At 36.2% G+C, this 14,639-nt stretch overlaps 1 protein-coding gene across 1 annotated transcript in view; it reads right to left on the reverse strand.

The window, feature by feature from the left end:
• The window catches only part of LOC131975366 (tight junction protein ZO-2-like), a 112,442-nt gene that overhangs the window by 27,384 nt on the left and 70,419 nt on the right, over positions 1 to 14,639 (reverse strand). Inside the window, exons 8-12 of the mRNA XM_059338026.1 lie at positions 7,764 to 7,869; positions 6,510 to 6,628; positions 5,985 to 6,048; positions 4,167 to 4,317; positions 2,896 to 3,004 (exon numbers count right to left, since the gene is read on the reverse strand). Coding sequence (XP_059194009.1) covers positions 2,896 to 3,004; positions 4,167 to 4,317; positions 5,985 to 6,048; positions 6,510 to 6,628; positions 7,764 to 7,869 — 549 coding nt within the window. The remainder of the gene's footprint in view (positions 1 to 2,895; positions 3,005 to 4,166; positions 4,318 to 5,984; positions 6,049 to 6,509; positions 6,629 to 7,763; positions 7,870 to 14,639) is intronic.

A 14,639-nucleotide genomic window follows, 5' to 3' on the forward strand; every position in this document is an offset into this window, starting at 1 on the left:
TTAAAACATGGTGAAAGTGAACATATCTATTTGATCAAATAAGCATCTAGTGATATTCTCAATAGTTTTAAATGATTCATTGACCCAGAAAATGTATATTTTGACACCAAGATTGACCTCTGATGTGGCTTGGAAGATATATTGGTTCTCATAGACTTTATATGGCTGCCATCTCCGATCCGCAATCTTGATGAAGTGGCTCCTACCAAAAATCGAAACCTAATGTGATAGAGAGCATGTGGGAAAAAAAAGAATACGTGCACTGTATATGACCTATATCAATATCCAACCGCCAAACCGCCAAACTGCCAAACCGCCCACCGCTTAGGAACTTACGTAAAAATGCCAACCGCTTAGGAACTTACATAAAAACATGGCAAAAGTGAACATATCTATTTGATCAAATAATCATCTAGTGATATTCTCAATAGCTTTAAATATTTTCTTGACCCAGAAAATGTATATTTTGACACCAAGATTAACCTTCTAAGTGGCTTGGAAGATATATTGGTTGTCATAGACTTTATATGGCTGCCATCTCCGATCTGCAATCTTGATGAAGTGGCTCCTACCAAAAATTGAAACCTGATGTGATAGAGAGCATGTGAAAAAAAAAAGAATACGTGCACTGTATATGACCTATATCAATATACGTCCAACTGCTTAGGAACTTACGTAAAAACATGGCGAAAGTGAACATATCTATTTGATCAAATAATCATCTAGTGATATTCTCAATAGTTTTAAATGATTCATTGACCCAGAAAATGTATATTTTGACACCAAGATTGACCTTCTAAGTGGCTTGGAAGATATATTGGTTCTCATAGACTTTATATGGCTGTCATCTCCGATCCGCAATCATGATGAAGTGGCTCCTACCAAAAATTGAAACAGATGGTGATAGAGAGCATGTGGAAAAAAATTGGTGCTTTTGTCCGGCGTGTCCCCTTTCTTCTCAAATCTGGTCCTAAGCCACGGTTGGAAGAAGAAGAAGAAGAAGAAGAAAAAGAAGAAGAAGAAGAAGAAGAAGAAGAAGAAGAAGAATGGAACCCAAGAAATCGTGACCAAGACTCATCATCTTTAGTGCATGGGACGCAACCCCTACCAGGTGAACCACCCAGACGTTTCTGATCTCACCCACTACCATTTGTTGTGTTCTATGAGGACCTGCCAGCTCTCTCTGATGACCTGAAATGTCCTCTCAGTGCTGAGCAGTGAAGAGTCAAACAGTTTTCATGTCAGGTCAGCGCTCTGCTTTTTTGTGTGATGTGGTTTTGCTTCATAAATAGATTTCTCAGATAAAAAGGCTAAAGCCCCTTTTTTTCAGAGCCACAAGCTCAAGGGGCCGATGTGCTGATTACATAACACAGTTGGAGGCATGTGCCCATGTGTGTCACGGTTGGCTGAACCAAAACTAGCCTGATCTGGTCTAAAAGCCTTGGGGGACCAAGCTGGTACTGTATCTCCATCATTAGATGGAAATATCAGGCAGAGAGAGAGACTATAGTTCTTTGGTGTGAGTGTGACAGCTTGCAGGGCATTGTGGGAAAGTACACTGTGTTCTGATATTCAACGAGACGGTGAGTCAACTGAAACTGCTCCATAAACACCTTCCATCACTCTACAATCTCTAGATCTATACTCTACTATACTCTACTGTACCATGTTATACTACACTGTACTATATAATATACAGTACTATACTGTACTATACTACACTGTTCTATATAATATACAGTACTATACGGGAGTATGTTATACTGTACTGTACTGTACTATACTGAACTATACAATACTGTACTATACTATGCTATACTGTACTGTACTATACTATACAGTACTGTACTATACTTTACTGTACTATGCTATACTGTACTATACAATACTGTACTATACTGTACTGTACTATACTATAATGCACTATACTATACAATACTGTACTGTACTATACAGTACTGTACTATACTTTGCTGTACTATACTATACTATAATGCACTATACTATACAATACTGTACTGTACTATACTATACAGTACTGTACTAGACTTTACTATATTATCATGCACTATACTATATAATATTGTACTATACTGTACTGTACTATACTATACAGTACTGTACTATACTTTGCTGTACTATACTATATTATAATGCACTACACTATACAATACTGTACTATACTATACAGTACTGTACTATACTTTGCTGTACTATACTATATTATAATGCACTATACTATACAATACTGTACTATACTATATAGTACTGTACTATACTTTATTGTATAGTACTACTACTACTTTGTGTCATGTGATGAAATCCGCATGAAATCCGGTTGCTGAGTGACATAATGGAATATCTGGTGGTGATGCTGCAGTAGCCTATAGCTGTTATACTGAACAGTGGTGTGTGTGTGTGTGTGTGTGTGTGTGTGTGTGTGTGTGTGCTGTGGTTGTTGAAGATCAACTGTCTCGTTAATGTTAGTTAGGTTGTGTTTGTGTGTGTTGTTGTTATTGTTTTTTACTGTAGGCCCTGTATGAAACCCCACGGTATGCTACTGCTACTACTACTACTAATAATAATAATAATAATGATAATAATTAACTAACTTACTTTAACTAACCTAATTATGAGATATATTGGTAATTTGGACATTTTGGTCGGAAGTAAAGAAGAAAGCTTCAAATGGTGTGACAATGAGAAGGGTTTATCTTCTGAGGAGTATGAATGAGCTCATTAAATGATAATCTGCCTTACAGACTGTGATATATGTCTTGTATGGGAATCAAAATGATGTCTGATGATGTTCATGGCTGCCAGACACATACACAAAGAAATGCTACAGTATATTATTTGGTATATAAGTTGTATTAATGTGAGAATGTAAGTTACCGTCAGGTTTGCTCTGAGCCAGGATGGTGACCACTTCTCCTTTAGGAATCTCCAACAGGAAGAGCACCGCTTCCTCTCTCACTACACCTTGAAAATCCACATTGTTTACCTTCAAAACAAAAAGGGCACAATACTCAGGACTGTTTTTGATTCAGATAGTAACTCATATTTCCTTTGAAGTCATGTACACATTGAACATGATACCCCTTCTAATCCACAACATGGGTCAAAATTACCTGCATTCATTTCCCATTTTATTTAATGCTTGCTGTGTGTTTCTTTGCTCTATCTTTTGACATCAACTTATTTTATGATTGAATATTCTAAGAATTATTTAAATATCTTGTTTTTGATAACAACAGATCATTATTTCCATTTTGCTTCTCATACTTTATGAAGAAAAAACGTTGTATTATTACATAGCTAACTACTTGGTTAAGTAGCATGCCAAGCTAATTATTTAGCTAAGTAGTTAGTTTAGCAAGCTACTTAGCGAAATACTTAGCCGAGAAGTTAGCTAAGTAGTTAATTTAGCAAGCTACTTAGCGAAATACTTAGCCTAGAAGTTAGCTAAGTAGTTAACTTAGCAAGCTTAAAATCAATTTATTTTATGATTGAATGGTCCAAGAATTCTTTGAATATCTTTTTTTTTTTATTACAACCGATCATTATATGCATTTTTCCTTTCATACTTTATGAAGAAAAAAAGTTTTTGTATTACTACATCAATTTTACACACATGGGTCAAAAATGACTCATTCATCCCAATTTGATTTAAAATTAAATGACCTAATACTTTAATAATAGTAATTTGTTTCTAATAATTACTTTCGCAGTAAGAGGGGCCGAACACTCATATATTTAATATATTTAACATGTTTATGTATCATTTTGTCACACATACAGTGTATCTGGAAGGTTTTCACAGCGCTTCACTTTTTTCCACATTTTGTTATGTTACAGCCTTATTCCAAAATGAATTGAATTCATTTTTTCTTAAAATTATACACACAATACCCCATAATGAATTTTTTGACCCATGTTGTGCATTAGAAGCGTAGTGATACAAAAAGGTGTTTTTTTTTCCAAAAATAAGAAATGAAAACAAAAAATTCGGATGTATGAGGATCAAAAACAAGTTGATTGAGGAAAACCTGGAATACTGAATGATGAAATTAATTTATTGCAAAGATATAGAAAATAAAAACTCAGTCGGGTCACTTTAGACCCATGTTGTGCATCAAAGGGTTAAATGGAAATGCACTAGTTACCTTTAGGATTTGGTCCCCGATGTGCAGGCCCTCCTCCTCAGCAGGACTGCCCTCTTGAACACTAGCAATGAAAATGCCTACATCATTTCCTCCTGCCAGCCTCAGACCAACACTGTCTCCCTTCTGGAAATTCACCATCACCGTGTTTGGCCTGCAGGAGGAAACAGACATGGAAGCATTAACAACATGTGCCAGGTTTACATCATGTGTAAACAGTGACACAATGATTTCTCTCATTGTTTGTGTGACCTCGCATAAATGATGAAACATCAGCCTAGAGCATCAGTTTGAAGAAAGGTTATTATAGCTAACGGAAACTAACAAAATAAGGAAAACTAGAATTGAAAAAACATTTTCATTAACTGAAATAAAAATAAAAAAGAGAGTTTAAAAAAAAAAAACCCATAACTAACTGAAACTGTATTTTGTGGTTACAAAACTAACAAAAACTAACTAAAATTATAGTGAAAATGTCCTTCGTTTTCATCTTTGTCAACTTTTTTCATACTTAAACCTTTTTGGTTGATATGAAATCTATTTCATCTATCTGGTTTTATGACTTAATAAACTTATTGGGGCTGAGATGGATCAGACAAAGGAAATAAAGGAAACATTTATTGTGACTTTTTTTAATCTGGCACCCAACAAATACCCTATTACAAAAAAACTAAAACTAACACTAAAAAGAATAAAAACTAAACTAAAACTAAGCATTTTCCAAAAAATAAAAACCAATTAAAACTAGCAAAGTCACTCTAAAAACTAATTAAAACTAACTGAATTTGAAAGCAAAAAATCACAACGAAATTAAAAGTAAAACTAATGAAAAATCTAAAACTATTATAACCTTGGTTTGAAGGTGGGGTATGTTTTACATCTGTGCCTGTGACACATCCACTTATAAATATTCTTGACTATTTTAATTCCTCTTAATATGTTTGTATGCACCAAACACCAAGATAAATTCATTGTAAGTGCTTTGAGCACTTGTCTGTTATAAATGCAGCCATATAATCATCAATTCAAACGTACAATTCAGTGCTCACAGGAATAAAGCAAACTGTACATCACTCATGCAATGGGTTCATTTTCACATGATCACAAAAAAAATATAATGGACGGAAAAAAAAACACACAGTAAAAAGTAATTGTAAAGAGAAATGGTTCTCAAATGGGGGTACATGAACCCCTGGGGGTACGTGATATTTTAAAATATACATTTAAAAAGTAGCTTCCATGCAAAAATCCCCAAAAATAATTATTTAATACATCTTTTAGGAAAATATAAGTATAAGTTCATAAAATGAATTTTATATTCAGTAAGCTATTCAATTTCCTGATCCTAAAAACCCAGAGTGTCCCCCATACCAGGATGGTTGGACCCAACCTGTCAATCACCTGGCATCACCTGTCAATCACTAGAAAACTCAAAGATGGAGTCATGGTTGAAGCGTAGCAATTATAGTTTTAAATGGTTATATGCTCACTGTTTTTACTACATTAGTTTGAATCACTACATTTTAGTGATGGGAAATATAAATGTAAATTTAGTCATGGATTATTAACATTTAACATGTTTGAAATCGTTTTTTTTTTTCAAATCTTTGAATTTTGTATGTGTTTATCAGTTCCAAAGTTTAATAAATGACACCCTGATGGCACAGCACTCTGTTTTTAAGGCTTTTTTTTCCCCAAGCAAAAATGCTTTGGGAAGGGGGGGTACTTGGCTGAAAAAATATCTCACAGGGGGAACATGACTGTAAAAAGGTTGAGAACCACTGCTCTAGTGTACTGTTAAGAGAAAAAGGGCAAACTCACCCATATATTTTTTCATCTTCAGGACTTGGTCGCAGGAGAATCTTGGGCGTGGTTAGTACAGCAGCTGTAGATAAGAAAATCAGGGAGAGAGTTGTGAATATCTTCTGTGTTTGCAACTGCTTACAAAATGTTATGCCAAGTAAATGCATGTAAATTCTGTTTTTCTCACGAGCTGGCAGAGACTAAAAACAGAACAAAAAGAGAGTCAATATTAGACTTGCACTTTACCAGTGGACAAAGACACAACTCTAAAAAAAAAAAAATGCTTGTAAACTAATGTAAACATGTACTTTGTTACCTAGAATGGTTATAATATTGAAATTTATAAGTGGCCAAAAGACATTTAAAGCAGCTATGAGAATGAAATCTGGTATATGTGGCTGCTTGTTTTATTCAAAGAGTCTCAAACAAGGAATTGTCTTATATTCCATCAAATAAGCTCTATGCAATCTCTGGTTGTGTGTCTGGTATGTTAATGTGTGGACTGTGACCCTGAGTGAGGTGGGTGGTGTTGTGAGTGAGAACCTGGAGGCTCCTCAATGTGTGGTGGGTCTTTGTTTGTTTCAGCTGAGGCCTGGGGGTCCTCAGGGACTCTGAACGGGGACGCCATGGCTGACATCTTGGCTGTCCTTGTGGGTTCTTCCCTATTCCAAACACACACACACACACACACACACACACACACACACACACACACACACACACACACACACATCGTAAAAATTAACTAATATTAGTGATAGCGTTATGTCATATCTCTTCCAACAATACCTCGGTTAAGTCATGGTCACCTAACATATATATTTAAAAAAAAAAAAAAGCTCTTATTCTTTTCTCTTCTTTTCTTCTTTAACATATAGCACTCCTTTAGTGATGACCGTTAGCCCTTAAAGTTATGTACTTACTTGATTCCTATGGTCTATGTCTAGTACCATCAGGTTGAATGCACTTATTGTAAGTTGCTTTGGACAAAAGCGTCTGCTAAATGACATGTAATGTAATGTAATGTCAAAGATAAGTATTTTGTTACTCAAATATCTACTGAGATATAGCATGCTAACCAGCTAATCCTGGCTCGTCCTGTCTGGTTATACCACCTGTGAGTCCTCAGACAGGGTAACCTGCTACACTGAGCTGTACCTACAAGAGTTAGCAGTAGGGTTGCACAATTAAACAAATTTTAATCGTGATCACGATTTTGGCCGCCACCATTAAATTAACCTGATTGTCGGCGATATTTCCATTTTAAAATGCGTCTCTCCTGCATATCTAATCAAGCACTTTCTACACCAGTAGAAATGGCCTTATTATACAACCAGAAAGACATTAACTAAGAGTTTTCCCTCAATAAGATCAGAATTATTGCTTATTAGCAGTAAGTAAGGAAGTTGTTGTATATGAGTTACGATCTTAATATGCTTTACTTTGTATGGACTTTATAATCTACCATGGAAACGTTTGGTAGATTGTAATGTCAATCATTACTCTACAAAGCGGGTCACTGGTAGACTAACATTGGCTTACTGGTTGTATAATAAGGCCATGCAGAATAAGGCATTAATAACTACTTAATAATGACTCATTAAGAGCCAATATGTTACTTATTTGCATGCTAATAAGCAACTAATTAATGTTGAATATGTGTTCCCTAATCAAAAGTGTTACTGAAAATTTTAATCTTAAATGAATCGAGACACAATAAGGTGAAATCCTAAATCTTATCAAAGCAAGTCTCAAATCAAGAGTTTTTCTGGATTGCGTCTCATCCATCCATCCTACCTGGGGGTGTCTCTTTCAATAGAAGAGTGGGAGGACAGGTCAGACTGGCGGGACCTCCTCTCCTCTGGGGGAGAATAGGAATGATATGACTCCATCTCTGATATGTCTGACAGACAGACAAACAGACAGACAGACATCTCAGTTAGACACACAGACTTCTGTTAAGTAAATCCCCCTGTCAAGACTACATGCCACCGCCATTAACACCACTACCACCACCACCTGCACCAGCAGCAGCAGTAGACAATGGTTGCCTCAGGAAGCCCGACACCAGCTAATTATTGCCTGGGACGAAGTGAGGAAATTATTAGAGACGTCTATCAGAATTATGAGGACAAACTCTGGTGCCATAGTGCAGTACTCGGGATAAAAGCAGCTTTTACTCCAACACACTGAATTTATAGTGCAACAGCATTGTTTGTTCGAACACAGCTATGCTAACCCTATCGAGAGGTAACTACAGAATACAAATGTGCTGATCATGTATGTTCAAAACCAAAAATGTGACTGGATTGAGTTTCCTTCACAGGATGTCTGGGCTCACCCTTTAACAAATGAAGTTTGCTTGAAATTAAGTGGTTGGAATGAAATATTGTCCAACCACATCTAAGTGTAGTTTATGGTCACAGTAAAAGGCAGTCAAAGTCTCAACATCAAGACGGACGAGATGTGACAAATTGTACAAATGGTAAAAAAAAAAGCAAGTTTCTCCTTGAGACATTCATAGTGTTGCACTAGGTGGTTTAGGTGGAAAGAATTGAGAGCTTGAGAGGTCAAACCCCGGCAACCTTCCAGGTTTCAGTTGCTGTTCAACATTCTGACAAGCACTTTGTTGACTGATGCCTTCAGGGACAGGGTGAGTAGCTCAGACATCTGGAAGGACTTGGAATAGAATCACTGCTCCTTCGCATTAAAAGGAGCCACGGGGAAATTTGGGCAACTGATCGCGGCCTCTGAGAACAAACAAGATGGGCTCCGGTCCGATTCAACCGTTATGACCTGAAATTGGTAGAAGATGTGTCTGGGAAGAGGGGCGTCTGAACCGGCTGCTTGGCCAACCTCACAGCCAGATACTTGGTGAAAGAACGTTGTTAGGGTTGGGTAATGTCTAATAGTGGAGCGGCATAGCTAACCTATTGTTCATTTTGTGATAAAAGCACCAAATTTGGTACATATATAGCTTAATATATTTAGCAAAAGACTGGATATTGGGCCATCGCATATTCACATTCTGATGACCATGGCCGGCAATTTTCCAAAATGGCGGCCAGCTGTTATAAGTAGATAGAACCTGGGCCTCCAAGCTGCTGTTTACATGTTTTCAACACCACAATTGGACTCATCAGCCAGCTGCCGGGCTCACAGGGCTGTAGCGGGCTTCATTTTCACATAAAATCTACATGAAACTATCTTATGAAAAAAGATCTAAGGAATCATTGGTAAAAAGCATGCCAGGTTATCATATCAGGAAGTTGACATAATACGGTGCAAAGTGAGGCTATTTAAAAAATGGCTGCCACGGCAACCAGGGTCTGAGTTTGTGATGGCCCAATATCCAGTTTTGTTCCCAATATATTAACCAACACATCTGCCAAATTTGGTGCTTTTATCACAAAATGAACAATTGATATGATAAATCAAGCTATGCCGCCCCACTAAAACAAATTGTGTCCAATGAATTTAATGGATAATGATATCCTTGTTGTTTTTATATATACTTTTGATTTGTATGTATGTTGGACATTTATTTCAATTTTTATTTTTTCTTCTTTTGTTTTAAAATATGTGACCAGCCAACTCTATTCATTACAGTAGCACAACAGTCAGGACTGAGATAAGAAGCTTTTTTAGCCCTTAAGGACACATTGATGCCAATACATTGAACTTGATTGGTCATAAGTAGTATCAAAAATGAGGTTTGATATATTTAATTAAGGATTATAATTTTCAAGAGCTGCAGTAAGACCAATTCATGTTCAGACACTTTCAAGAAATGCTTTCTAAGGTTCCATCAGTCAAGTTGGGCTGTGGGCTCATGGGAGCATCCATACTGCTTTATAGCCCAGAAACACACACAGCCCTGCTCTCCACAGAGAATGCCTGGCTTTCATTCAATGCTTGTGATTTATTTTTCCATTTGAAGTGAACATGGGTGACAGAGTCTTTGATTTGGCTGCTTTTATCCGTCAGAGTGCGGCACTCAGCACACAGAGAGGGAGGGAGGCTTTAACAGAAGCCCGTACACCAAGAAACAGAAGAAACATTCAGGTGTGAGAGGACAAGCAAGGGAACCACTTAACAGAGCAAATAAAGTGGTGATAAATATATCCTCTGAAAAGACACACCGTTTTAAAGACAAGAACGATCAGAAGAACATGTGAATTAGTTTGATTAGGGTTACGGAGATATTCTGCATGCAAGGCTGTAAGTAGAGGTGGAGTTTAAAATGCAGAATGCAGTGAATGAAAGAGGCAGACAGAAAGAAAATAACAAATGAGGTAAAATGGGTAATGTGTCAAACCTGATGTGGGCAAGTGAAAACAACATCCATCAAAGCAGAACATGTGGGTGGTGATATGGATCATTTGTTTCTAAAACTACACAAATACTTTTCTTATTTTACCTTATAAAATCACCTTCTTTATTTGATTGACACACACACACACACACACACACAAATTCTTGTCCTATTATCTTTATGAGGACTCTGTTTTCATCAAATGCATTCCCTAGACCCCTAACCTTAACCATCACGACTGAATGCCTAACCCTAACCCTAACCACCTAACCTAATCCTAATTATAACCTGGACCTTAAAATCAAGTCTTAACCCTCAAACAGAGGAAAAAAGAAAAAAAATGTCCTCAGTTTGCTGGTTAAAGTCATGGTCCTCACTATGTAGGAAGTACGGGACACACACACACACACACACACACACACACACACACACACACACACACACATTCTTGTACTTCGATCTTTTTGAGGACACATCATTAATTTAATGAATTTGTAGCCGCTGACCCTAACCTAAACCTGAAAGTTACTCACTCAGTTAGTTAAGAACTAATTCTGGTCCTCACTATGATTGGAGTACAAGTACACACACACCTTTCTCAGAATGTATTTCAGTAGAACTGGAATGAATTGCAAAGACATGTTGCAGTTTAATTTTTTTTTTAAATGTTTTTTTGTCTTTTGCATGAACTGACTTTAAGTACATACTTGACATGATAACAGAATTGTGTTGCACAAATAATCTCCACTTAACGGTGGAGATTAAGTTTTATATCACATGTAGGCACACATTAATATTTACCTGATGCACAGGAGAACATGCTATTCCAGCTATTGTTTTAATATTTGTGCTGTTAAATTTAAGAAACTTATTTGGCTGAATTATTGAAAACATTTTAACATAAACTTTGATGGTGTGTCGGGGTATAATACAGCCACATCCTTTACTTCTTATTAAGATATAGTTACTTTGAAAAACAGCCTCATCCTGGGTTTCCTGTAAAGACAGTTACCTCTATGTCTTAAATTATACTAAACTACTGTTTTGTTTGTTTTTCAGAAAGTTCTACAGCCTCCACACTAGCTGTGATGTCATCCACTCTAGCTCTGAACATATGACAATACACACTTATTATAAAACTTGAAAACTTCTAAAAAACAGCATAAAATGTAAACTGCAATTTCATGAAAAGCAATCAAAATACACATTTGGCCTAATGAGGTCAGAAATCAGTGACTGGTTTAAACCTTTTCATCATTTTCAAGTGTAGTGAATTGGTATAGACCCAAAGTGAGATGTATGTTGATCGTTATTTTCTATAAGACATTTTCAATGAAAAGTAACGGTGCACATTAGCACACTGACTAATATAAAAACATAAGGAGGCCTTAGCTTTAGGTTTGTCTCAGTGGACTGAGTTATTGACACTTGACATTGATTAAAATGTATCCACTTTTTCCTGTTCTTAGACAATATGACTTTTAATAGTAAAATATTTTATTTTGTACCAGTGTTTAATTTCGTTGTCAATTTTTGTTTTCAAATTCAGTTAGTTTTAATTCGTTTTTAGAGTGAGTTTACTAGTTTTAATTAGTTTTTATTTTTTGGAAAATAAAGTCAATAAGTTTATTAAGTCATAAAACCAGATAGATTAAATCATTTCATATCAACCAAAAAGGTTTACGTATGAAAAAAGTTGACAAAGATGAAAACTAAGGACATTTTCACTATAATTTTAGTTCGTTTGTTAGTTTTGTAACCACAAAATACAGTTTCAGTTATCATTTTTTTTTAAAAACTCTTGTTTTTATTTTTATTTCAGTTAACGAAAATGTTTAACCTTGATGTTGATAATGATCTTGTCTTTCATTAGAATATTACAAGTAACATACAATTTAACAAATACAAAAGATAATTCCTACAACACCAATTCCAAAAAAGTTGTGAGGCTGTGTAAATAAAAACAGAATGCATGTATGTGTATATATTTACAAAAAACAAATTAAGAACCTGGTCTCACAGGAATCAGTGAAATAGCCACGGATTTCGCTTAACTCAAAATCCGTGGAATAGCCACGGAATCACTCAAATTTCCGTGAAACTGACACGGATTTCGCTACAATGCAAGTTAATGACAGTCATATCCCGTGGCTATTCCATGGATATTTGTTCCTATTGGTTTGTTCCAAGTCACGTGACTTTCAAGGTCCCGGCGGTCAGAACAAAAAACATGGCGGACAGTTCTCTCATTTTTAGTGAAAAAAATCAATATTTTGACTTAGTTTCTGCATAAAAATGGATTTTGATCACATTTCTAGCGAGAAATACATGTTTCATTTTCTAAATATTCACTCAGTGAATGTACATAATCACTTTGTATGTTGGAATAGCCACGGGATATGACTGTCATTAACTTGCATTGTAGCGAAATCCGTGTCAGTTTCACGGAAATTTGAGTTATTCCGTGGCTATTCCACGGATTTTGAGTTAAGCAAATCCGTGGCTATTTCACGGATTCCTGTGAGACCATGTTGAATGTTTCCCAGTTTGAGCGTTAGACATCTTGTCTTTGTTCTGTATCCGAGTTGAATGTAGGTCACAAAGCATTTGCAAATCATTGTGAATATAAAAATGTTAACTAATTTCCAACACTGTGTGGAAAAAGGAAAGTGAAACCGTGGTGGAGAGGCGAGAGCAGAGAGATGTGTGAGCGTGCTGTGAGGATGGAAACAGACAAGAGGAAGGTGATGAGAGCTCAGTAATCCACCTGGACAGACTACGGCGAGGTGCTACACTGTTAGGACAAATCATTAATATGTTATTACACTGAAGATTCAACAAACATCTTACCCACTGTATGAGCCACGCTTTGTCATGCAACATTCTGTATTCACAAAAATAAATCATCACCCTCTGTCTGCAACATCACGATTCAATATTCAGACAATTTTGTAGGAAAATAAAGCTTACTGACTTCTTCCACTGGCATTATTCAACCTCTATACTTAATGAATCACACAATTCAGAGTACATAGTGATTAAAATCTTGTTTATTTATTCAGGAAAATGAATCATGTATTAAAAAGTTATAGATTTAGAGCAGTATAAAGAGAAGTGCAAAAGGTGTGAAAGCTTTACAACTTAGTCAGGTTGTGTCACAGCCGTTTACAGCTTAGAAAAGGCAACAGAGTGTTACACATGCTGTGTCTCGGGTGGTCCTTCATCTAAAAGTATGACATATTATCTGGAAGAGAAAACACAGAGAAAGATTGCACTTTTGAGCGATTACAGGGATCGCTTCTGCTTGTCAAGATGAGCAATTTCAAATCAATACGTTCAGTTCAGTTTCTATTCAGGCTGGAGGTCTGTCAGCCATTAGTAGGGTCCTGATTCATTCCTGGCCTGCTGCTGACCTTTCTCTTTTTAGAGTAACACACAGTAGCTGAGCAGCTGCAGCAGAAACTCAAAACTTCTTAGTTTCAGATGGTATTTTTAGCTGCTTGGATGCCTGATGTTTCTATGTGTATGAAAGCATGATTGTAACCATTTGTCTTAAGGAAACAGTTGAATTAATGCCAATGGACACGTTGATTTAATTGTAAATCCTTTCATTCATTATGCTGTGTTTGGTATGGAGGCTCAAGTGTGTCACAAGAATTTATTTTTACATTTTTCATTGGTTAATTAAAATTCTTAAACATCTATATTTACTTGCTTGCTTTTGCATTTTATATTGTTGTATACTCAGCGTAGCATGCTTTTTAAATAGTTTTGACTTACAGAGTTACTTTCTATTCTATTCTTATACAGCAGCAATACCTCCAGATTCTGATGCTTTTAAAACATTTAATTGAATTAATAATTGAATTAAATGTATATGGTAACTGCTATTTATATTTCATTAGTTTGCATTCATGCAATAATTAATTAATTTATGAATGTATGTATGTATTAATGGTCTTTAGACACATTAGGGCTGTTTCCACTACCGGGCAATACCCGGAATGAGGCGGGTCTCAATCGCAGAAACGCCCCTAATTTGAATACGAGCGGTCCGGAGTGGACTTTTGTCGGGACTTTTTTAGTCCCTGTAGAAGAGCAGGGTCTTTTTTCTCCCCTGAAAACAGCCTGGTTACTGATTGGATAGATCGCTAAGCAGGATGTGACGTAGTACTCCACACAACAACAACACACGCCATTTGTAAAAGCCGGCGAAGAGGTGTTCCCAACTTTTAGAATTTAGCGACTTTTCAGACCCCCTTAGCGACTATTTTTCAAGAAAGCGACTGGAGACAAATCCAGCGACTCCTTCTTACTCTTCTTAACGAGCCGAGAACGAGCTGGAGGCTGGCTTAAGA

The sequence above is a fragment of the Centropristis striata genome, chromosome 7, assembly GCF_030273125.1.
Source record: "Centropristis striata isolate RG_2023a ecotype Rhode Island chromosome 7, C.striata_1.0, whole genome shotgun sequence".
In the NCBI taxonomy this organism is placed as follows: domain Eukaryota; kingdom Metazoa; phylum Chordata; class Actinopteri; order Perciformes; family Serranidae; genus Centropristis; species Centropristis striata.